A 24,439-nucleotide genomic window follows, 5' to 3' on the forward strand; every position below is an offset into this window, starting at 1 on the left:
TTATCAATATACATACATAGTTACATATGCCTTAAAAATAAATAATATTGCTATTAATTTTGAAAAATAAAAATTTTCGAAATTTTTTAGCAGAAAAAAAATCAGCATTTTTAATGGAACTGTTTATATACAGTATTTGCATAATTTAAAATTTTGTTATAACTTTGGAAAACAGGAAAAAATTTCGAAATTTTTTTTTTTGAAATCTTAAAGCAATTTTCTTTTTTTTAAATTTCATATTTCCTGTTAAAATTTCGAAAATTTTGTTTTCGAAAACTTTTTCCAAAAAAAAATGTCGATTGTAATTTTTACATAAAATTATTTATTTATTTCTTTGTATTTACTTGACAAACAATAGTTGAAACTTTGGAAAATATGTTTGTGGGTAAAATGGGACAGTATTATGTTCAAAAACTTTTTACAAAAAAGTTTTCAAAAATAATGTTTATTATTTATGTACACATTTTATAAATTTGTAAAAGATCAAAAAGAAATGCATATGTATGTATAAATCATCAAAAAAATTTTGAAATCGAAAATTTTTGAAACTTGAAATCTTAAAAGTCTCACTGGCTTAGAATTACAGAAAACAAAAGTTGTCGAAGTTTTTATTGGCAAATTTTCAAACAAAAATTTTAGTCCAGGTTAAATATAGTAATCTACTGATTTTTTTCTAATTTTGGAAAACAATATTTTCGATTTTCAATTTAATATTTTTTAATTTTCAAAATTTTTTTTGTTTCTGTTTTTACTTTTTTGTTAATTTCTTTACTTGATAAAAAAATGGTTTATTTGGATTATATGTAGTTCGATTTTCAAAATTCAAAAAAGTCCCATTCAAAATATTTTTTGAAGTTTTTTGAAAATTTTGAATATTAGAAATTTGGTAAATTTTAAAAAATCTTAAAAAGTTACACTGTTCCCACATTACGAAAACCCAAAACTTCCGAAATTTTTATTGAAAAGATTAAAAGGAAATAATTCATAAAAATTTTGAAAATCGAAAATTTTTGCAATTTTAAATCTTAAAAATTTACACAGGTTCGGAATTAAAGAAAACAAAAAATTTCGAATTTGATTTTGAAACTTTTAAAAAATAATTGTTTGTCAAGGTTAATTGTAAAGATTATTGATTTTTAATAGAATTTTAGAAAAGATTTCAATTTTCTTTAAAAACAACTGCTTCAAATCAAAAAAAATATATATATCTACATATGTATGTACATACTATATATTTTTTTCGCATCCACTTAAAATCATTTGGCTTCACTGTAGTTCACTATTGCCTTCGTTGACTCTCATCACCCCCAACAACAGTCAATATCATCGTCATCGTCGTAGTCAACATTATTGTTGCCGTTTTCGTCGTTTCGTAGGTCGTCGTCGTCGTCGTCGTCGCTGCTGTTTGACTCATGCGAGCAGCGAGTTTCAGGTTACTAACGTCTGGCTTACCCTTAAGCCTCGTAGTACTCGGTTGCTCGCAGCTCGTGTCAGGTTGGTTTGTTACGTTAACGCGCAGACTGAAATAAAGTGCTCGCTACTATCGATTTTGTACAGAAAATTTTGAAATTCACACTGCAAACGTAAAGAAAGCCAAAAAAAGGCATTGCATATGCAAAATTACAAGCAAAATATAAGAAAAAGTGAGAAAAAATCTTTATTGAAAGTATTTAAAAGTTGAAATAATCAAAATAAACGCAGTGACTGTGTGTGATTAGAAAAAAATATGTATTCCGAATAACTGTTATACCAACAGCTGAAAATTTTTCACCCATCTATACTGTGTATGTTGGCCTTTGCTGGCTGGCTGACTGGCTGACTGTGTGATTTTCCATAGCTGCGTTTAACTTTACGTGTGTGCGTGTGCTAGTGCGTGCCTTGGCCATGCCCTGCACACCAAATAATTGCTTCGCCCCTCCCGCAACACCTCAATGTGCGCCTTTGGCTATTTACTGCTATTCTCGCTATTTCTAACATCAATTCTGGTCTTTCTAATATTGACTGCGACGGCGACCAAGGAATCGCTTTTGGAAATTTTACATTTTAATAATGAGCAACAACAACAAGCATAGCAAGACCAAAAACCAAATGCTAAATATATAATGACAAATATATAGAACGCCCAAAAGTGACCTGCGCAAAATTGTTTCTATTCAGTTTTTACGTATAATACTTGTTGTCTTCAGTTTGGCAATTGGTAAAAAAACGCAAACGAAGTAGTCAAAATTTGTACTTATTAAAATTAGTCATCATTTTGCGAATCGAAACCTTTCATATGTATATGAAGTTTTTCACATTAACTTGTTGTTTTAGCTTTCATTTTAGTTTTTTATTTAAAAAAATTATACATTAGTGTTAAAAAGTTTCATTTTGTAATAAATATGCACTTTTAAGTTTTTAGTAAACTAAATGTGTGCTCACTAGCGCATTTTCTAAAAAATACTTTGCCTACATACAGGCGCTGCGACCGTTACACTACATTGGCATTAACAAAGAGTCAAGAGTTGCAGTGAAAGAGTAGTTTTTAACTAATATTTGCAAAGAACGCAATTATCTTCCTTCAGGTTTCATTACATAGTTACAAAATATGCGTTGCCTACCTTTAGGCGCCCATACGAAAATTTTCCAAAATTTCACTCGTTGCTTTCTTAGCAAAAAGTACGTTTCAAATACTCTGTATGAGTGTATACATATTTAAAAATATGCGTTGCCTACCTTTAGGCGCACATATGAAAATTTTCCACAATACCAACCGCAGCCTACTTAGAAAAAGCGTATAACGAAAACAATCTAAAAATGTATATATATATAGCTTTATAGCTTTACATATGTGAATATGTTTTAAAATTTTCGGTTTCTCCGCACAATTTACAAATACTCCGCATATTTTTAGGCGCTCGCATGCTCAAATTAAACAAAAACATAGTCACTCACCGACGAGCATAACTTTCTTCAACTCAATACGTTAGATTTGTGCTCAAATACGTTTGAGTCACAAATCATTGCCTACTTTTAGGCACCAGCGCTCGCTGTACACTCTTTCTCGGTCTCCCCTTAAGTCACACTCCAAGTAACTGCTCACATAAGCTACCAACATGAGAATTTATTAGTAAAGGTCATGACAATGCAAACAAAGTTGGCTACATACACAAACACACACTACTGCATAAGGATATACACACACTTACGTGGCTGCAAACATAAATAGGCTTTTGTGCAGTCAATAATTTTTCAGTAAACGCTTTGTAGTAAAATTCAGTATGTACTAAACACTGTATCGTTGTTTGTGACAGCAAATTTGTGGCTAAAGCAGCAGAGGCGCCTAATGGCAGGCTATGCTATTTTCATTTTAGCGTCTTTTCTATAGTTTTTGGTGGCTAAGTAGCCATAAGTTTGAGCATGAGTGCCTCGTGGGCGGCATTTACATTACTTTTTATGGTAAACCTTGTAAAATACATGGCAGATTTTATTTGTTGGTCCTTGAAAACTTGGCCTGCAATGGACCACTGTGGGTGGTTGTATTTACGAGGTCGTAATTTATAGTTTTTAGTGCTGCATGAGTGCCCAAAAGCGAATAATTAAAGTTAAGTCATCGCCATATATGCGCAGAGTCTATATGAAACAAAGGATTAATTGAAAGGCCCCATCCTGTGTTGACTGCTCCTTATGTCAGAAGTTCAGCGTAATTTTAGGTTTGTCTCAAGAGTTTAAATTTTTTTTTGAAGCAAAAATGCTTAAAATCTGTAGACAACAACTTTTATCTAATTTCTCGATTAACTAAGATTTTTGTGGAAAACATTGGTTACAAGGTTTCTCGGCTTCAAATCTAATCATGTTATTCGTTCTTTGTAACACATTATCTTGGAAAGGTTTTTAGTAGCTCTTCTTGGTAGTGAGCTTTTCTTTTCGCTTTAAAAGGTGAGATGTTTGTTATGTTATAATTGGTGGGTCTTGTAATATTTCGTATGAACTTGAAGTTGTTTTTAGCTTTGGCATACAAAAATTCTGGAACCAGTTATAAATCGGGTACCAACAGGTTACTTACTGGTTATGGCTGGTTCAATTGAATTTTGTTCTAATTGATGGGTCTTATCATTTTTAACAGAACTTGAAGTAGTTTTTAGGTTTGGCTTGCAAAAATTTCGGAACCAGTTATAAATCGGGTAACATTCCGTTAGTTACTGGTTATGGCTGATTCAATAAAATTTCGTTCTAATTGATGGGTCTTATAATTTTTCGAATGAACTTGAGTAGTTTTTAGGCTTGCATACAAAAATTCTGAAATCGGTTATAAATCGGGTAACATCAGGTTAGTTACTGGTTATTGCTGATTCAATTGAATTTCGTTCTAATTGATGGGTCTTATAATTTTTCGAATGAACTAGAGAGGTTTTTAGGCTTGCATACAAAAATTCTGAAATCGGTTATAAATGGGTTACGGGTAACATCCGGTTAGTTACTGGTTATGGCTGGTCCAATTGAATTTTGTTCTAATTGGTGCGTCTAATAATTTTTCCATTGAACTTGAAGTTTGGATACAAAATTTCTGGAACCAGTTCAATTGCATTTAGGCAAGCTTATCAAAGAGTCTTAAAGTGATTCGATACTATTTTTTATGTTACCCTTAATAATTATGTAAAAGCTTAAAAAAAATTATAAAAAAATTAAAAAAAATGTTATTTAAAAAATTAATAAAAAAAAATTTTAAATGTCATTAAAAAAAGTGATTAAAAAATGTAAAATTTCTATTCCAAAAATTTCAATATTCTACTTTAATGTTATAACGTTTCAAAATTTTTATTTTTTATTTTTCTGTAGTTTCGGTTTCTTTTAATTTTTGTATTTTTTTATTAGTTCCTCATTCCTTCTTACTTTTAAATTTTCTTTTTTATTTCATTAAAAAATTTTTTCGGTTCGATTTTTTCGTCGCTCATCTGGTCCATCGAAATGTGCATGCGCTCACACCGTTACACGTCAACTAATATCAAAAAATACATATTTTAAATCAACCTTAAATAAATAAAAATAAATACATAACCTCAAAAAAACTGTATATTTAACACTTTTAAAGTAGACAGTTCAAAATAAATTAAAATAATTGAAAAAAAAATATTTTGCGCATTTCACGCATTTTCAATAATGTTTTTTTTTTTTGTGTAGTGCAACTGTGGTTTAAGTGATGTGTATATAGTGCCTACTCGCTCTAACAACAAAACACAACAAAACCTTTTTTATAAGTTATGTGCGCGCTCTCACTTCCACATATACTCTCATCTGTATACGCTCTCTCTATATTTTCCATACTTCCATCACATTATAATTGCTTAGCTGGAAGTTTACTCACATTTAAACGATACTCTCACTCTCACTCTGATTTTGTTGCCTCCGTATATTTTTCTCATCAAACTGTAAATGCTTCTCTCGCTCTCGCTGTGAAATTCACTCCAATTACGCTTTTCCAGTTTTTTGTTTTTCGCTCATCAAAATTATTTGACTTCCCAGCGCTCTGTCAGTCTATGCGACAGCGAAGTCTTATGGCAATTTTACATTTACGAAGGCATGTGCACGAAAGGACTACTTGTGCTTCGGCTAGTTTGTTATTTGACGAGCATTTTAGTGACAAATCCTTATAACGGTTTCGTGCTTACGGTCAGTGCTTGCGGTTGACGCAAAGTGTAAAGCAAATAAAAGTGAAAAAAATATAAAAAAAGTTTTTATTATAAAAAAATACTCAATTTATATATACAGTAAAGTAGTAAAAATGTTTTTAAAAAAATATAGTATATCTACAACACTCAATGTCCTTAAGCATTATTTTTTGCATAACTATAAAAAATTAAAAGCATTAGTTCCTTGAAACTGAAAAGCTCTCAGAGTTTGTGCTTGATTTTCGCCGTATCATGTGTGAAATGTGCAAAATATTTTTTCAAAACTTAACTAGTTCTCTAAAATGTGGGTCTATGTAACAGCCGTTCATTTGTGTTCTTGAAAATTTCAGTTCAGTGTTTACTGTTAGCTCGTGAAACGCACGACTGCTTACAGCAACTGTTTAAACTACTACGAACATAAACGAAAATTTCGAACAAAAAATATTTAAATTGAAAGAAATTATTTTCATCAAAATAAAATTCATTTTTAAAATAAAAGTGCTGAAAAATATGAAAATTGCAACAACTACAAGCTGGGATTAAATTTGCATGCTGTTTGGTAGCAGCACAACGGAGAGGAATAAAAAGTTTTAAAGGTAATTTGTGAATATAAAGAATACATAACAGAAAACAGTGCAAGTTTTTAGGGAAAATGCTTTGGTTGATTGGTTTTATTTTTAGTTATGGAAAATATATAAAAAACAAGCAGAAATAGTAAGCTTGTTTCGCTCGTAGATCCATGATCCATGACTAGGCTTTTGGAAGCATTCCTTTCTATACTTCATTATTAAGTCTCGTGCAATAAAGAATTAAGTTTAGTTTTAATTTTATAAAATCTTCTCGAATGAAGTATAATAATTTAGTCCTCATTGCTTTAGAAAAAAATAGCAGCTCTGCTAGATGCTTCGCAGAGTTTCTTCTCATAGTTCACATGTAAGCATTTATCTTATTCGAGACGTGGAGGAAGCTATAAGGATCACGTACCTCCGAAGGGCTCAGTATTTTCTGAAAAGTTGTGTCAACTGTGGAGGCACAACTAACATTAGAAAATCCGACTAAGTTGAAAAGAATAGTGGTTGAAGTTAGTAATCTTCTTCTACCACTTGCAGAACTTCTTATCATATTCCTCCAACAATTGCACCATGGCCTTACTTGTGTTAGCTATACTTCTACTATGTATATATCTTATAAAAACGTCTTCCAAATTTTTAATCACGAAAATAAAGAAAAGTGAAAAAAGATATTCCTGGTTTCAAAAAAAAAAGAAAAAAAATCCTTCATGAAGCAAACTTGTTTGGCAGCTGCATGTTTATAAAACAATGAAATTCCAACTGATATTCCAAAGGGTGATCCATCTCGAGATTCTCTACTTTTTTAAAGAAAAAACACAGAAGCTTCAAAATTAATGGAGAGTATTCATTAACATTCGAAAGCACATTCTTTGGTATTTATTTTTTTGTCTTTTTCAAATGTTGGCCGTGGCTACGTATCAGATGATCCATACGTTGAGACCAATTTTCGATGACTCGTTTGGGCATTTCGACTGGTAACTGGCGAATGATAGGAGTGATGTTTTGCTACAAGACCTGAATCGAAGCGAGATTGCCTATATAGACTTTAGAATTTACATACCCCAGAGGAAAAAGTCGAATAGTGTGATATCACATGATTTTGGTGGCCAATCGACCGACCCAAACGTGAAATTATCTGTTCACCGAAGTGTTCTCTCAAAAAAAAAACATTGATTGCTATGAGAAGTGGCGCCGTGTTGTTGAAACCAAATGTCGCCGAGATCACGAGCTTCAATTTCAGGCATCAAATAGTCGGTTATCATGGCAAGATAACGGTCGCCAAAGATGGTTGCGGTCTTACCGTCATCATTTTTGAAGAAATATGGATCGATGATTCCACCGGCCCACAAATCACAGCAAACTTCTTTTCTTCATGAAATGGCAGCTTTTTAATCTCTTCAGGTATACCCATTGAGCCAGAAATAGGCCTCATCGTTAAACAAAATTTGGCCCGAAAACGTTGGATCTTCTTGGCACTTTTTAAGAACCCATAAAGCAAAGCGTTGTCGCTGGAGAAGGTCGAGCGGCTTCAATTCTTGTACAAGCTGTATTTTGTACGCTTTCAATTTAAGATATTGGCTTAAAATGCGCCAAGTTGTTCTATATGTCAGTCCGAGTTGCTGCTAACGACGCCGTATCGACTCTCCGCGGGCTTTGTGTACATTCTTATACGTAGCTACGGCTGCTATATTTTTTCTTCAGTGGACGTGGTCTATTCGGTCGAATATTATCGAATAATGAATGCTGGGTCTGAAAATCGGTGATGGCGTTGCGAATAGTGCGCTTAGTAGGCCGCTTATGCTGATCATAAGTTTAGCGAAGCGAGCGAATCACATTCTTTACAGAACGTTTATTTATGTAATAAAGTTGGACGATTTGTTTCTTGTCCAGGCGTAAGTCTTTCCATGATGAAATGCCAAACAATACTGAAAAAATTACATGACATGTTGACACGAATCACTGTCAAAGAAAGGCTATTGAAAAGAGTACCTCGCATGGATCACGTGTTATAAAAATATGCATATATAAAGTGATGAAAGTAATTTACCAGATTAGTGCGGTTCTGAAAGCCATGAAGAAAACTAAACCAATTTTTAATCTGTGGTGTTTTTGAAAACATGGCAATATTTTTATCGCCCTAAGGACCCCAATAAATTTCATACTGACTTCACTATATGTTTTTCTTTTAATTTGTTTTTTTTTTTATTTTATAGCGAACAATACATAAGGTTTATGTCGTATATATCACGATAAAAAGTATAGAAAAAAATTGCATGTGCTTGAGAAGCCTGAGTGTATTCTGCTCTAGTATATATGAAAGTTATGAGAAAGGTTCTAAACCCCCCAAAATTCAACCATCACAAACAAAATAACTAAAATAAGAAAATCCCCAAAATTAAAACCCTTAAACTAAAAAAGTAACACTCAGAAAAGTTTTCGAAGCTAAAGAACTATGGACATCGCGGCGAAAAACCGACCTAAAGTTCTCCGACAGACTTGTCTATGAACCTGGACTATTATTCGGGCAAGGACTCCCAACTAGAGAGAACGCTACGACAGCAACAGCAACAACAGTAGATTCGAAAACTTTAGCGAGTGGCGAATCGAATATACGATTGTTTTTGACATGAGAGCACAAATTTAATGAGAAAAAACAGAAGCTCAGTGAAAGGATCGAGTATATTTTTAATATTCATACATAAATAACATTCATAATATTCAATAGAGTGTATAGAGAATACCACGAAGTTTTTAATACCCAAAGGAAACGTCGGAGTCCCTAAAATATATATAAATTATCAGCATGACGAGCTGTCTCCATTTTTCCATGTTCCTCTGCCTGTGCATACGCAATCTAGCCCCTAATTTTGAGATATATCGAACTGAAATTTTGCACACGTAATTTTCGCCCTAAGAAGCTGCTAATTTGTTATAGCAGCCAATATCGGATCACTATAGCATATAGCTGTCATACAAACTGAACGAACGGAATCAAGAGCTTGTATGGAAAACTTTTTCATTTGACGAGATATCTTTATCAAATTTAGAATAGATTATTATCCAAATCAACCGTGCAAACTCCAAAGAAATTGTCCAAATCGGTTCACTATAGCATATAGCTGCCATACAAATTGACTAGTCAAAATCAAGTTCTTTAAGCAACTTTTTGTATTTATGCAGGATATCATAGCTTCGGTGCAAACAAAGTTAACGTTTTTCTTGTTTTTACACACTTTCGTAAAAATAAAAAATATTTATCAATTTTTACTCGCACATCCAACAATTATACGCTCGTATATACATACATATCAGCAATAAGCAAAGCAATATATTCTTGGCTGAGGGTGTGCGCCTTGAAGGGATTCCCTTCAATTCGCTGCCATGAGTCATACGAAATCTTAGCACACACACATACAAGTCTACACATACAACCCTGTGCATACCTTTAGTGTTTATATACGATAGTTTTAGTTTGCTTTACGCTTTGGCAGTAGTTTTATCGCGCTTCATCGACTGCTGGTGGTTGTTAGCGCTGAAAACTAATGTTTTTGTTGTATGTGCCCATTGACATTATACAAAAATGAGTGTGGCGTTGGCGCTACTGCACTGGAATGAAAATATAAATGTATTTTACCAAACACACCATTACAAAAGCATGCAATATATATGTTAATATGTACTTATGTAATAGCGCGCTTTATATGGGCTGTCTTACCACCTCCTTTTCGCCTTTCGGCCACTTTTATTGCTATACTCTACTCTATTTACGATATTGTTAGTATTCGCCGTGTGGTATATGAAGACATAAAAGCGTGTGGCTCTTTCTTTCCACAAACAAATGTCAAAACACACACACACTTGCAGTCGAGAGCAGAATTTCGCTTTGTGTTTGTGTTGTAACTTTTGTTCAGAAAACGCTTTCTAATCAGTGGAAGAATGCTCTATTGTTCTTTCGCCAATTGTGTTGAAGTTGCCATCTCAAATATTGTATAACGGCGTGTGCGTACAAAAGAAATGTCAGATAAAAGATAAAATTTGTTTTTGTACTATGTTCCGTTGGCACATTTAACTAAGTGTTAGAATTTAATTTAGAAATGTTCGAAAGTGATAGTAATCAGCTAGGTGCATTTCCTGAAGTGTAAAGTATTTGAATTGAATAGATTTAAAAAGTTAAAAAATATACGTTTCAAAGAACAAACTTTAAAAGTATTCGAAACAGTTCTGTCTTCCGACTGTTTGTTCGATGAGGAAGCAAATATTTATAGTTTTGAAGAAAGAGGAAGTTACTTAGATAATATAAGGGAATACAATTTAGAAATAAGAAGAAAAATAATAACAATGGATACAGTTGATAAATATACTGAACAAAGAATTTATCTCCAATTTTGTATTTCTAACCAAATTTTATGTGGAGAATCATTGCGAATGATGGAAAAGGTTTACGGTGATTCAGTTTTAACAAAAACACAAGCCTACGAGTGGTACAAAACCTTCAAAGACGGTCGAGAAATCGTTGAAAAAAATTTCTCTTTTTTGACGACCTTCGTCCTCTTCAACTAACGAAATATTGAAAAAGTAAAGGTTATGGTGCTTGAAAATCGTCAGGCAAGTGTTAGTCCAGTTCGGGTCCAGTTCGAATGATTTCGATGAATATTTTGGGTACGAAACGGGTTCTTGCTGGACTTGTCCCGCAGAATTCGAATTTGTTTCGAAAATAGTACCGTAAACAGGTCTCTTTGTACATGCTTGATTGATCATTCCGATGCCATATTCCTGGAGAGCATTATAACTGCCGATGAGACATGGTTTTGCACTAATCAAAATATGGAATAAGGTCGTACAGAACAAACTTTCTCCATCATCAACTACAGATAACCATGAACTTCTGCGTAGGTCTTCGATTTAAGAATTATTATTGTAAAATTGTTGATATCGAAAAAGCGATTATTTTCCGGAAGACCGGAATATTTATAGAAACCTCTTATCCATGAGCTCTTTTATTTCATACAAGAAAAGTAAGAAACAGTACCTATAGTATTTTTACCACTTTTTTCTGAAGTAGAACAGTCATTCGCGAAGTCAAAGTTAGTCAAAAGTCGTCCTAACATTCCATTGCGATTGAAAGCTCAGGAAATCTCAAGAAAGCTCATTAAAACTCATGAAAGCTTATAAAAGCTCATGAAAGCTTATAAAGGGTCATGAAAACTTTTGAAGCTCATGAATCTTCATTCACTGATTTATATGTCTGTTGTTTTTTTTACTAAATCCTTATACTTCTACTTCATTTATCATATCACACTTCATAATGCGCATGTTTGAACTCAGTTTTAAAATTTCTATAAGAATAAAAGTTAGGTTAAGTGGTCAACCAAGCTCTTTGAGCCTTTCACAAATTAGTTGAGACAGCTAATGTTAGTTTCGGTTTTGTTTTCTGGTTCGCCGATGGTACGACAGCCGAGTTGTTTCAACTTAGCCTTGCAAAGCTTGTAAAATGGAAGAGAAAGTGATTGGGTGTATCCACCTCAACCTCCTCCATACAACTTTGACAATTTCTACGTCAAGATTTGTAGCCTCACCGCATGAGTGTCTTTTGAAAAGTGTTCAGTAAGAACGCCTACCATTTCGGTTGAAGAAGATGAACTTTTCCGGCGGCAAGTAGTTTAGTAGAACTTCTGCGTTATACTCTAGGCCAACAGGATTTCGCAGATGTGTAAGATCTGGTCGTCGACCAGTTCCTGCTAAGTGCACGCGAAATTCCTTGGTCGAGTGCTAGATACCAATGGAGATCCAACTCGTTCCCATTATGATCAGAGTTGGTCTGCCTCTTGTTCCAGGTTCCAGGCGATTCCGCCATGACCGGTCACCCAAACGAGCCTGGTGAAGTAGTTTGATGTAATTTCCGGTGTGAACAGACACTCAAAAGTTAGAGGGACAGCTTATTTTGTTCTCTGATCTCTCTTTTGATCTTTATGATCTCTATGCAACGACCGGTGACAATTTATTAAGTCTTCTATTACCCACCAAGTCTATAAGAGACACTTCTTTATTCAATCTGTGAAGTTATTCCGTAATTAAAGACTCTTTCAAGTACTGTAGAGCCATGAAAAACATCTTAGTAATATTATATACTGTTTTGATGTTTCGAATATTCGCTTTTATCAAGAGAGTATTCGAAGCAAATTGATCTCAGCGCCATCTAACGGATATACATAGATATTCACGAAAGCCTTATGAAGTTCGAAGAGAAAGGAGAATAATAAATATCTACACACCGCCGCCACTTAGTGAAATATTTACTAATTTCTATAGATTTACGGTACTTTAAATCAAGTGCGATTATAGGTTTTGTGGAAAATTGTGATTGCCAAGCTCAGCTTGTAAGCTCAAATAATAGTAAATGTGACTTAAATCATAATTTATAGTAAATTCAAAAATTTGATTCTAGATTCTGTGGCAGTGAGTCTCTGAATTGAAGATATTCAAGGCCACTCGCTGTTAAAATAGACATATTTTTATAAACCTGGTAAAGATGACTAACAGACTTGAAAACTTGATGAAAAATTAACATATTCGAAGCATAAAGTGAGGCGCACTAAAGATTTTATAAAAAAAAATTAATTCCCACCTAAAGGCGCTATTAAAAACAAAAATGATGTACTGCACACTTACAGGCGCTTTGAAAAGAAAATTATTGTGTATTTTTAGGCGCTACTTAATAAAACAAATATTATATTGCATACTTATTTGCGCCATCGAATGAAAATAATATAATGTTGTCTATTTTTAGGCGCTATAGAATAAAAATAATATTTTATAAACTTATAGGCACTTTGAAAAAAATTATTGCATACTTACAGGCGTTATTCATCTGAAATATTGGGTCATTGAACTCCAACCACGAAATTTGAGTTATTTTTAGATTTTTACAATTTCTACAACAACATACCGAACCGTTTAAAAGTAGTAATTCTTTTACTTAAATGTCCGTTAACTTCCCCATTCACGTTGACTTATTTTTATACACCCTCATCTAGCCACTATAAACTTTTCACTTAACCACATTTACTACAAAATATAAAACGGAAATTTAATTACAAATAAGCTCAAGAGCAAAAGCCCCACATAAAGCAAAAGAAACTGAAGAAACAGCAGAAGAGAAAAGACCAAAGAAAATTGTCGCATTTATTGCCAATTTACATGAGTCATCCGCCAGCGCAGAAGGCAGAAAGCAGTCAAGAGCAGACGTTAAGCCAACCGGCGGCAAGTGGTGCAGTTAGAAAATGGCGGACGCCATAGGACGACAGCCAACAGCAAACAATAACAACAAACATTAAATAATATTTGTTTCAAATTTATGGCAGTCGCTGTGGTTGCCGCCATATAACGGGAAATGAGGAAGTAAAAAGTCAGCGTGCATGTGTGTGTTATGCCCTTTAAATGTGTGTGCGTTATGCCCGTTAAGTGTATGTGAATATATGTGTGTGTGTGTGTGTGAGTTTTCGGTTGGCGGCAGTCGCATGTGGCGCTGTCGAGTCTCTGGGCCATAAAGTACTGTCCCGCCTCATGTGCCCATAAAAGAAATGCGAAAAAAGTGGAATAATAACTGTAAAACTTGGCTACCGCGTTAACTCTGAAAAGAGCATGAATAACGGTAAGCCGCTGGTATGAGCTAACCAATGCTGGCCGTAAAAAGGCAGAGTGAAATAGTTAGCATAAAAGAACTCGTGCAAATAGGAAAGAAAGTCTCGTAACTTTTGCTCTTTTGTTTCTTTTACTTTTGGCTGCCACAAAATGAGTCATCTTTAGAGTTGGGGGTTGCGAATATTTATTTATTTTGCACTTCTTCTGCTAAATCTAGCCCTACCAGTAGGCTGGAAAACTACAATTATATATTTTAGTTTTTTGTTGTTGTTGGTAATAAGCTTAATTAGCTTAGCTTTAGCAATAATAATAATTCTCGAAAACATTTGTATATTAAGCGATAGATTAAATGCGTAACATTGATTGATTTCTGATATTATAAGAGATCATTTCATCCCAGTGGAGCAAGGAGTTAAAACACGTGGCAGCAATTGGAGATTCGAAGAGTAGCCAGGTCCTTCTCCACCAGATATTTACAACGGAGTGGGGGTGTTCCTCTGCTTCTCCCGGCGGGTATTACGTTGAATACTCACAGAGCTCCATTCGGACGACACGTCCACACGTCCTGCGTACAGCTCATCGTTTCATCGCATGCCGTTGCCAATATACAAAGGATCCGAAGCTGTTTTGTCCTTTTTTATTGGGAGTGTTTTTTTCGTGGCGGGTTCCAAACCCAACCCACAACCGTGGGTAAGGATGTTTCGCCTTCTCACTCCTAAGTAAATGTCGCTCAGAGAACTTTCCTCACTTGCGTGAACTTCTACATATGGTTCCATCCTCCATCCTCAAGGAAGACTTCGGTTTCCCTATATTGCTGTAGAAGAACTATAGCGGTAATGTGGGGAGTCTCACCAAAGGTGATGTTTTTGCTCTACGAAACTGTAGTCATGCTAATAATGTTCTATGGTATATTGTTCGGGTGGTTGAGGCATCTCGAGAAAGCTACACTTGCTTGAACGTGTCCATAGATCGGCTCTCATAGGCGACTCCGATGCACTACGAACTGTATCAATAATAGCACTTAATGCCATTTTACACATTCCCGGAAGGTGCATTACTATAAAGTGTGTTCTAAGGCTCGAGAAAGTTGGTCACCTGGAAGGGTCCAAACAAAGACATGGCGAAATTCTCTCCTCCTTCAACTGCATTCTGTAGAAATTGGCTCACTGCGTCGCAGAAGCCACTCGTGACGGTTTCTTCTTTACTCACATACCGACAAGGGGGGGGATGGGCTGAAGACGCTGGTAAAGAGCCGCAGTGAACTTTTTTACGCATTAGTCGACGCTAGAAAGGAGGTTTGTGCGCGGATTTTTTTGTAAGGAGCTCTACGGTCAGTCTTAAATTTAGGCTACCGGACTACTGTAGGTTTTAAGGCGGATGTAGATGCTATTAAAGTGTGGATAAACGTATTGCTACAAAGTGCAGCTTCACTACAATACTTGCCCTCAGTACGCTAAATGTGTGATCAAAGCCTGTGAAGCAGTGTCTGTCCTCACTAGATATAGTAGCAAGTTACTTTATCATCAAGTACCCATGTAGGTACCTGATTATAGAAGAAGCGCTGTCAAGTGTTAAGCTGACGAGCCAGCTAGAAGAGGCGACCTTGTACCACTCGCATTGGAATGCGACCGAGTTGGATCTACTCTCCATTATCAACTTGTGTTCTAGCACTGTATCAATAGACCTCGCGTTCGCTTAGCAGACGCTGGTCGATGACTCAGGCCTGAGGGTGCGACTGCCAAATCCTTTTGGCTTAAAGTGGAACGCCTGAGATCTTCTCAACTACTTGCCTTTAGGAAAGTTCATCTTGTATCAATAGGAGGAATTCTTACTAGACATTGTACACTAGGCATTCTTGCTTTAGGGCTAAAACTCTAGTCGAACTCTAGTTGCCAAAGTTGTATGGGATAGATTACATATTAGTGAGGTATTGCACCGCGACCTAGAGTCTATTGTGCCCTTTGTATGAGATAGCTTAAAGAAAAGGGGAGACATCCAGAGACTTTCTCTTCCGTTGTGCAGACTTTACTAGACTAAAGATGAAACATCTCGGCAGTCTTACTTTCGAACCAGAAGACAAAGTCGAAACTCAAAGTGAACGTCTCAATAAATTTGTGATGCGGTCAGAGAGCTTGTCGCTTTATAAGGATTTTATATTTTATTTTATATAGTAGTTTTAGGTAATACAGCGGAACCCCGCTGTAAGCAGTGCAATTGGAATCCTTCTAGAATCGAACTTTTAACCTAAGCTAACCTAACTAATGCCTCGTTCTGGACGACCTTCGACCTCTTCAACTGATAAAAATAATAAAAGAGGTAGGCATGTGTTAGAAAGATGGCGAGAGAGCCCGACATCTCTCTCAAGTCCGTTCAAAAGGTGTTGATATTTTGGGTATGAAACGCGTTTTTGCACGACTCATTCCGATAGAGCCACGAATGTGACCAGATTTAAAGCCAAAAGCGTAATGAATACCATCGATCAACCACTGTATTCACCAAATTTGACTCCTTCGATTTTTTTTTCTTCACAAACTGAAATTGCCGCTTCGTGGAACCCGTTTTCAGTCGATCGATGAGATAAAACAAAATCCGCTGCTTATAAAACGTGTTTCGAGGTCTAGAAAAATCGTTGGCATAATGGTATTTCAACTGGTGGGAATTGCTTTGAAGGCAACAAAATAAATATTGATGAATAATTAAATTTCTATTTACAATTTCCATGTACTTGTTTGTCACAATGTATACTACTATAAAAATTCATTATCTACTATAAGTATACAAGAAATTTTCGAAAGTTCGTATATTTCTTTCTACTTTTACAAATCATTTCGGGTGATGTCAAGTAACCGTTTTCATAACTTTTTTATTATTATTTTATAACTATGAATTTCATTTTAATTAAAAAGCTGTAAAAACTAACGACCCGCTGGAAAATTGCAGCTTTTTTACATTAAAAAAATTTCTTTTCATTTTTTTTATGAATATTAACATTAACACCGCAGCAGCGCCACCTGCAAACTTCAAATTTATGACCTCACTCAAAGCATTTTAAATTATGAAGAGCGCGCTGGCGCCACGTTCTGCGAAACACCACAGGAGTTGGCGACCACGTCACACCATCAATTTAATTAAAACATACCTATGAATTTTCTGAAATCACATTTGCTGTTGCTTGCAACAACAATGGAACGCAGAAAAGCAACCCTAACATAAAGACGTCAGCGAACAAAAGACGGCACAACAATAATATGGCAGCTGAAAGCGAGGCAAAAACTTGAGCGCTGCTTGCTTTTCGTTCGTTTGCTGTTGTTGTTGTATTTTTATTGTGATTGTTGTTGCTATTGTTGTTATATGCGCGCTATTTTTCCGTTACGCCGCTTTGTTGTTGAAAATTACGAATAATGAAATTTAAATGTAAATAATAAGTGGCTGCGACAACGCGCACTCAAAGCGGCTGCACCAGGGTGTCAGTGTGTGTATGTATGTTATATTTGTGTATATATGTATATATATGTATATGTGTTTGCATACACATTTATATATACATTTGTCCGTTTGTATATGCAAATGCATGCACTTACTGTTGCTATTACGCGCCTTCGCTTCCATTGTGTTGCTCATACGCCATGGCGACCCAACTTTGAGGCACTCGAGCAGCGCGCAGCTGGCGTAAAGTGCATACGTACACACATATACAAACAAAAGTGTAGGCACAAAAGTTGCTTTGGCAATTTGCGAGCGGATTTACGTAAGCGCTAATGCGCCAGTGTTGCCACAGGTGCACAGAAATATACAAAAATATATGTTCGTGCCTATTTTGTGTTTGTATATGTGGATTGTGTGGGTTGGCATTCATTAAAGTAAAACTTGACTACTTTGTGGCAACTTTTCTGACTTTTTCCTTTTTACGCATACAAGAAAAGCTTACAAATACATATAAAATCCCCATGTATGTATGTAAGTATGTTCTCTCACATATATTACCTTCTTGTATGCTTGTGTGTGTGCTCTAATGCGCAGGTACTCAGCGTAATAAACAAATTAATGTGGTAATTATGCGCGAGTTGTTACAAATTTCTTTTCCCTCTCCCGGCCACTCTCACCCGCTCCATTGTGCAAATGTGCTATTACACTGACGTCCATAGCCACCTTTGCTGCATAAATAAAAACAGTAAAATGCGGCGCGTGTGCTCACTTCAACTAAAGTCACTAAAGTAGCAAATTTTATCAACGCTAAGCGTTTTCTCCTTCCAGCTAAGAATTGTATATGTATGTGTATTTGTGTGTTTTGACATTTTGCCGAAGCGGAATTAATTGCCGAATGGCGCTACTTATTAATATGCTTATGTTTAAGGCGCTTTATAGAGTATATCTGAAGGCATATATTGGGTAGTCGAAAAAGTTTTTTCGCATTTTGTCAATAGAAGTCTTTTCAGTCGTATATTTACATATATATACCTAATATATATACCTATTATGCGAAGATGAAAACCTTTCATTCTAAGCTGTTAATGGTTAGATCTTCTTAGAGCAACTTTCTTCTTATAAAAATTGTTGTATGTTTTCAATATTAAGTCATGACGGTTCTTCATCACTGAAAGAAAATCCCTCTTTTGCATTAAATTGAAGAACTTGCTTAGCAAAGTTAGGTTAGATTAAGGTTAAATGCTCGATCCTAACAGAAAAATCACTTGGACAGCTTATAGCCGGTCCGTTGTGGCACCTACAACTCTTATAAGCCCATAACTCCTCACAAATCGGCCAAGCGCTTTGAGCTGAGCACAAATTTGTTGAGGCGACCAATGTCGGTTTTAGCTATGTCTCCCGGTTCGCCAAAAATATGGCTGTCGAGATGATTCAACCTCAGTCTTGCAAAAGCTGCACAATGGGGAAGAAAATACCTGAATGCTCCACCTTATCTTCGTTTGGTAAATTGATCCAAAAATCCAACAAGAATTTTGTTCTTATAACATGAATGTTATTGTTACTGTTCTGTAAGGACTACTACGTTTGTAGCAAGTTAAATTTTGCTAAAAGCAAGTTGCAATAGATCTCCTAGGAAGGCCAGAAGGAGCTTGCAGTCGCCCAGAGGCAGGTCGTCAAAAAACGTCCGCAGAAATCTGCCGAGTTGACAGTCCTTGGCCGGAAAAAAATTCGGGTCCGTTCCAGGTACGTATACCAAACTGTCGTGGGAACGGGTTGTAGTATGATAACTGGAATCCAACTCATTCGCATTCCGATGTGAGCGATTCCGCTTTTACAATGCACCGAAACGAGTCGGAAAATGTAGTAACTTGGTGAAGTCTGCCTGAACTGAAGTGAGTAAAGTTAGAACCTCCTTGACTTCTGGTACTTTAATAGCAGCCACATCTGCCTGAAAGAGACTAAAGCAGTCCAACAACCTAAAGCTAAGCTTGACTTGAGGAGATCCTTACAGAAGACTCTTCATGCGACATTCTCTTCTAGTCTCGATCCATTCATGAAAAAGCTCATAGGGCCTCAGTCAGTTCAGTCATGTCTTCCATTCATACCATTCCTATGTAACGGGTGATTTTTTTGAGGTTAGGATTTTCATGCATTAGTATTTGACAGATCACGTGGGATTTCAGACATGGTGTCAAAGAGAAAGATGCTCAGTATGCTTTGACATTTCATCATGAATAGACTTACTAACGAGCAACGCTTGCAAATCATTGAATTTTATTACCAAAATCAGTGTTCGGTTCGAAATGTGTTTATCGACAAATTTTGTTCAGCGATGAGGCTCATTTCTGGTTGAATGGCTACGTAAATAAGCAAAATTGCCGCATTTGGGGTGAAGAGCAACCAGAAACCGTTCAAGAACTGCCCATGCATCCCGAAAAATGCACTGTTTGGTGTGGTTTGTACGCTGGTGGAATCATTGGACCGTATTTTTTCAAAGATGCTGTTGGACGCAACGTTACGGTGAATGGCGATCGCTATCGTTCGATGCTAACAAACTTTTTGTTGCCAAAAATGGAAGAACTGAACTTGGTTGACATGTGGTTTCAACAAGATAGCGCTACATGCCACACAGCTCGCGATTCTATGGCCATTTTGAGGGAAAACTTCGGACAACAATTCATCTCAAGAAATGGACCCGTAAGTTGGCCACCAAGATCATGCGATTTAACGCCTTTAGACTATTTTTTGTGGGGCTACGTCAAGTCTAAAGTCTACAGAAATAAGCCAGCAACTATTCCAGCTTTGGAATACAACATTTCCGAAGAAATTCGGGCTATTCCGGCCGAAATGCTCGAAAAAGTTGCCCAAAATTGGACTTTCCGAATGGACCACCTAAGACGCAGCCGCGGTCAACATTTAAATGAAATTATCTTCAAAAAGTAAATGTCATGAACCAATCTAACGTTTCAAATAAAGAACCGATGAGATTTTGCAAATTTTATGCGTTTTTTTTTTAAAAAAAGTTATCAAGCTCTTAAAAAATCACCCTTTATATCATGAACCGATAACCTAAAGCTAAGCTTGTCTGGAAGAGGTCCTTACAGAAGACTCTTCATTCAACATTCTCTCCTAACTTCGACCAATTAATGAAAAAGCTCACAGCTCATCTCTTTCAGCGGCTTCATCTTATTCATATATCATGAACCGATAACCTAAAGCTGAGCTTGACTTGAAGAGGTCCTTACAGAAGACTCTCCATTAAACATTCTCTCCTAACTTCGACCAATTAATGGAAAAGCTCACGGGCCTCCTTTGTTAAGTGACATCTTCTCTTTAATATATTGTGGACCGATAACCTAAAACTAAGCTTGACTTGAAGAGGTCCTTACAGAAGACTCTCCCTTCGAAATTTTCTCCTATCTTCGATCCATTCAGTAAAAGCTCAGAACGCCTCTTCTTCAGCGACTGCTCTCCATTCATAAATCCCTCGAAGCTTCTGCCGTGCAGTGGTCCAAGTTTTCGGGGATGCTTTTAGTATAGTTAGAATAATCCGATTTTGATCAAATATGCAACGTTTTGTTCGAAAACTTGTTGCTAATTTGAGAATAATTGATAATCGGTATAGTCATTTGTCCTTTGTCCTTATTGGCAATCAAATCTTAAATCAGCAAAATCACTCGCCAGAGATAAGAACAAGTAATAATCACTTGGTGGCAGGTCTGGTCAATAAAATGGATGCATAAGATCGGGCCGAGCTTTTGGCGATTCACATCGATGTGTGTTACCAGATGTAGTTGTGAAGAACACAGTTTCTCTGCCTTTGACCGCTGACCGCTTTTGGACGATTTCTTCCTTTCGATAACCCAATTGTTGACAGTATAGGTCTGAATGTGTGGCCATTGAAGAACAAGTTTCCTGACCATCAATTTTGGCTTGGCCATGTTGTTGTTATTGTAACGTTTAGCTAATCTTTGTTGTCATCGAGGTCATCCAACGGTAGGTCCAGGAAATGTGCTGTTTCGACGAAGTCGGGCCATATGGAGAGAGCTGTCAGATGTGTAGGGTTAGCAGGGGATGTAAGAGAGTTAGTGTCACGCGGTGACTCGTTGCACGCTGGGCATATATTTGATATGTCAGTATCAATTCTAGATAAGTAGGAGTTTGACCTGACACAGTATACAGAACGAAGCTGCTCAAGGTTCACTCTTGATTCTCTCGACAACTCTTCGTCTGAAAAGGGTCGTGGTTTAACTACAAGTACGCCACTCACTGAGAGGGAGTCGATGAAGCTGTTAATGGCTCCATTGTAATTGGCTTGGCCACCGTTGGTGACGGCTCACTACGATTTTCCCACGGCCGCCTTAGTTTGATATTGTCGTTTCATCACCGCTAAACATCCGCTTCTACAATGGGTCGATTTTGTTGCGATTCAGCAGCGATTCACAGACAGAAATTCGGTCCATCAGTATTACCTTAACACTTTTAGGAATATTCACATTCTTTCAAAGTTCTTAAAACAACATTTAGTCTATATTTTAAAATAATATTTAATTAAAAACTATTTTTTCTTTATTTACTTGCAGCTTCTAGTGCGTTATTAAGGCCTTTGGGCCTCTCTCACCGCCAAAATGTCGTCCGTTAAGGTGGCGGTTCGAGTGCGACCCTTCAATTCGCGTGAAATCGGTCGAGAATCAAAATGTATAATTCAAATGAGCGGTGCAACCACCGGTGAGTACAACAATATACATTTCTATCTGTATTTCATCATTTAGGTCAGTTTTGCCCGAAAATCTAAAATAGAACACTACATCGGAACCAAGTCACGTTTCGAAAGTTTTAGCTTTAAGTTTATTGAGACCGATTTTCAAGCAATAAATTTTAATAAATCATACTTCATTTGAATAACTGTATTATATAACATTTCCTTCCTTGCAGCTATCACAAATCCCAAAGTACCAATAAACAGCAGCGAAGCCATCAAAAGCTTCAATTTCGATTATTCCTATTGGTCACACGATGTAAGTACTTTTACAGGATATTAAAAATAATACTTTCAAAGCATTCTTTGAACAAAGTTTTCCTGCTCATAATGAATTTAACACTTGTACTTGATAATTAATTAAATGAAAGCGCTTTTTAATTGCATTTTTTCCATCCTTCCTCTTCCTTTTAAAAACTTTTGCGACAGCCACGGGATCCCGAATTCTCCACCCAAGAGATGGTCTACAAGGACATCGGCGAGGAGATGCTGCAGCACTCCTTCGACGGCTATAATGTATGCATATTCGCCTACGGTCAAACCGGTGCCGGCAAATCATACACAATGATGGGCAAGCAGGAGGAGCATCAAGAGGGCATTATACCGATGATTTGTAAGGATCTCTTCAATCGTATACATGACACGGAAACAAACGAACTCAAGTATTCGGTAAGTTGAGGAGGACGTCTGCAAAGCCTTAAGGAACAAACAAATGTAGTGAAGCGAAAAGTAATAAAGCAAAGTGAGGTGAAATGTGATGTGAAGTGAAGGGAAGTAAAGTGAAGTGAAGGAAAGTAAAGTGAAGTGAAGCGAATGTGGAAGAAAAATCACAAATAAATAGTGAGGCAGCAAGTGTGGTGCGGAGAGCAGTGGCTGGTTCGTTGTGCAATTGTAGCTGATATGTTGTCTCTTTAGAATGCAAGTGCTGACAGTTGTCTCAGCGGAGATAAGTGTGTGCGTGGGTGTGTGTGTATAGGTGCTTGTGTGAAAAGGGATTTATGCGCATAGTTTATGCATACAAAGACGACACTACAAAGCGAATTTACAATATTGCGAATGCTTGCAACACTCACTGTAAACATGCTGTTGTTGTTGTTGGCGCTCATGTTGTCGCTTGGCATACTGATGAATATGCCCTCATTTATTACATTTTTTTCACAATTATTCTATGCTACTATTCTGCCTTACTTACTATTTATCTTGATTTCTTTGTCTGCGATTGTGTACAGGTTGAGGTTTCATATATGGAAATCTATTGCGAACGTGTACGCGATTTATTAAATCCGAAGAACAAAGGCAACTTGCGTGTACGTGAGCATCCATTGCTCGGTCCATACGTGGAGGATTTATCCAAGTTGGCCGTCACCGACTATCAGGACATACACGATCTCATCGATGAGGGCAACAAAGCGCGGTAAGCGAATGTTTGATAAATATATAAATTAGATTTACTATTTTTATATATTAATTTAATTTGATTTGATTGATTTTATGAAGGGACAAATGCCAATACAAAATCGTTAGGGTAAAATATCATAAAGAATAATGAAAATAATTACAAAAATATTATAATATTATTAATCTCTTTAAGGCATTGCTCATTTTAAAGTTTTTAATAGAAAATTGAGTTAAATATTGTACTTTAACTATCTGTTTTTGATTGAAAAACAAAAAAAATTTAACTTCGGCTGTCATTTTGTATGGCAGCTATATGCTATGGTAGTCCGATTTGAACAATTTCTTCTGAGATTATATCGTTAGGTTGGAAAATAATGCGTAACAAATTTCGTAAAGATAGCTTTTCAAACAAAAAAGTTTTTCATACAAAAACTTAATTTTGAGCGTTTAGTTTGTATGGCAGCTATATGTTATAGTGAGCCGATCTGAATGATTTTTTCGGGATTTGTACCGCTAGCATAGACAATAATCTATACCAAAATTCGTAAAGATAGCTTTTCAAATAAAAAAGTTTTCCCTACGAGAACTTAATTTTGAGAGTTCAGTTTGTAGGACAGCTATACGTTATAATGACCCGATCATAATAATTTCTTCGGGGATGATACCGTTATCTTGGAAAATAATTCGGGTTGTATTTTGTAAAGATATCTCGTCAAATAAAAAAGTTTTCCATATAAAGACTGAATTTCGATCAATCGGTTTGTATGGCAGCTATATGCTATAGTGATTCGATCTGAAAAAATTCTTCAGAGATTATACTGTTACCTTGAGTAAATATTCGTACCACATTTCAGTCAAGTATCTCGTCAAATAAAAAAGTTTTTCCTATAAAAACTGGATTTCCATCAATCGGTTTGTATGACAGCTATATGCTATAGTAAGCCGATCTCAAAAATGTCTTCGGAGATTGTACCGTAGACTTGAGTAATAATGTA

General features: G+C 36.0%; 1 protein-coding gene across 16 annotated transcripts in view; it reads left to right on the forward strand.

Moving 5' to 3' along the window:
* Positions 1-24,439, forward strand: part of LOC105226678 (kinesin-like protein unc-104) — a 98,335-nt gene that overhangs the window by 52,612 nt on the left and 21,284 nt on the right. For 7 of the 16 annotated variants that reach the window (XM_049452822.1, XM_049452826.1, XM_049452825.1 and 4 more), the window contains exons 1-6: positions 1,453-1,643; positions 5,999-6,244; positions 21,871-22,015; positions 22,223-22,305; positions 22,476-22,715; positions 23,276-23,460. In XM_049452822.1, the coding sequence (XP_049308779.1) occupies positions 21,916-22,015; positions 22,223-22,305; positions 22,476-22,715; positions 23,276-23,460 (608 nt within the window). In that variant the 5' untranslated portion in view covers positions 1,453-1,643; positions 5,999-6,244; positions 21,871-21,915. Of the gene's footprint in view, positions 1-1,452; positions 2,198-5,998; positions 6,245-21,870; positions 22,016-22,222; positions 22,306-22,475; positions 22,716-23,275; positions 23,461-24,439 lie in introns of those variants that run through there. The other 9 variants (XM_049452827.1, XM_049452829.1, XM_049452828.1 and 6 more) reach the window with 4 other exon arrangements.

The sequence above is a fragment of the Bactrocera dorsalis genome, chromosome 3 (genome assembly GCF_023373825.1).
Source record: "Bactrocera dorsalis isolate Fly_Bdor chromosome 3, ASM2337382v1, whole genome shotgun sequence".
NCBI lineage: Eukaryota > Metazoa > Arthropoda > Insecta > Diptera > Tephritidae > Bactrocera > Bactrocera dorsalis.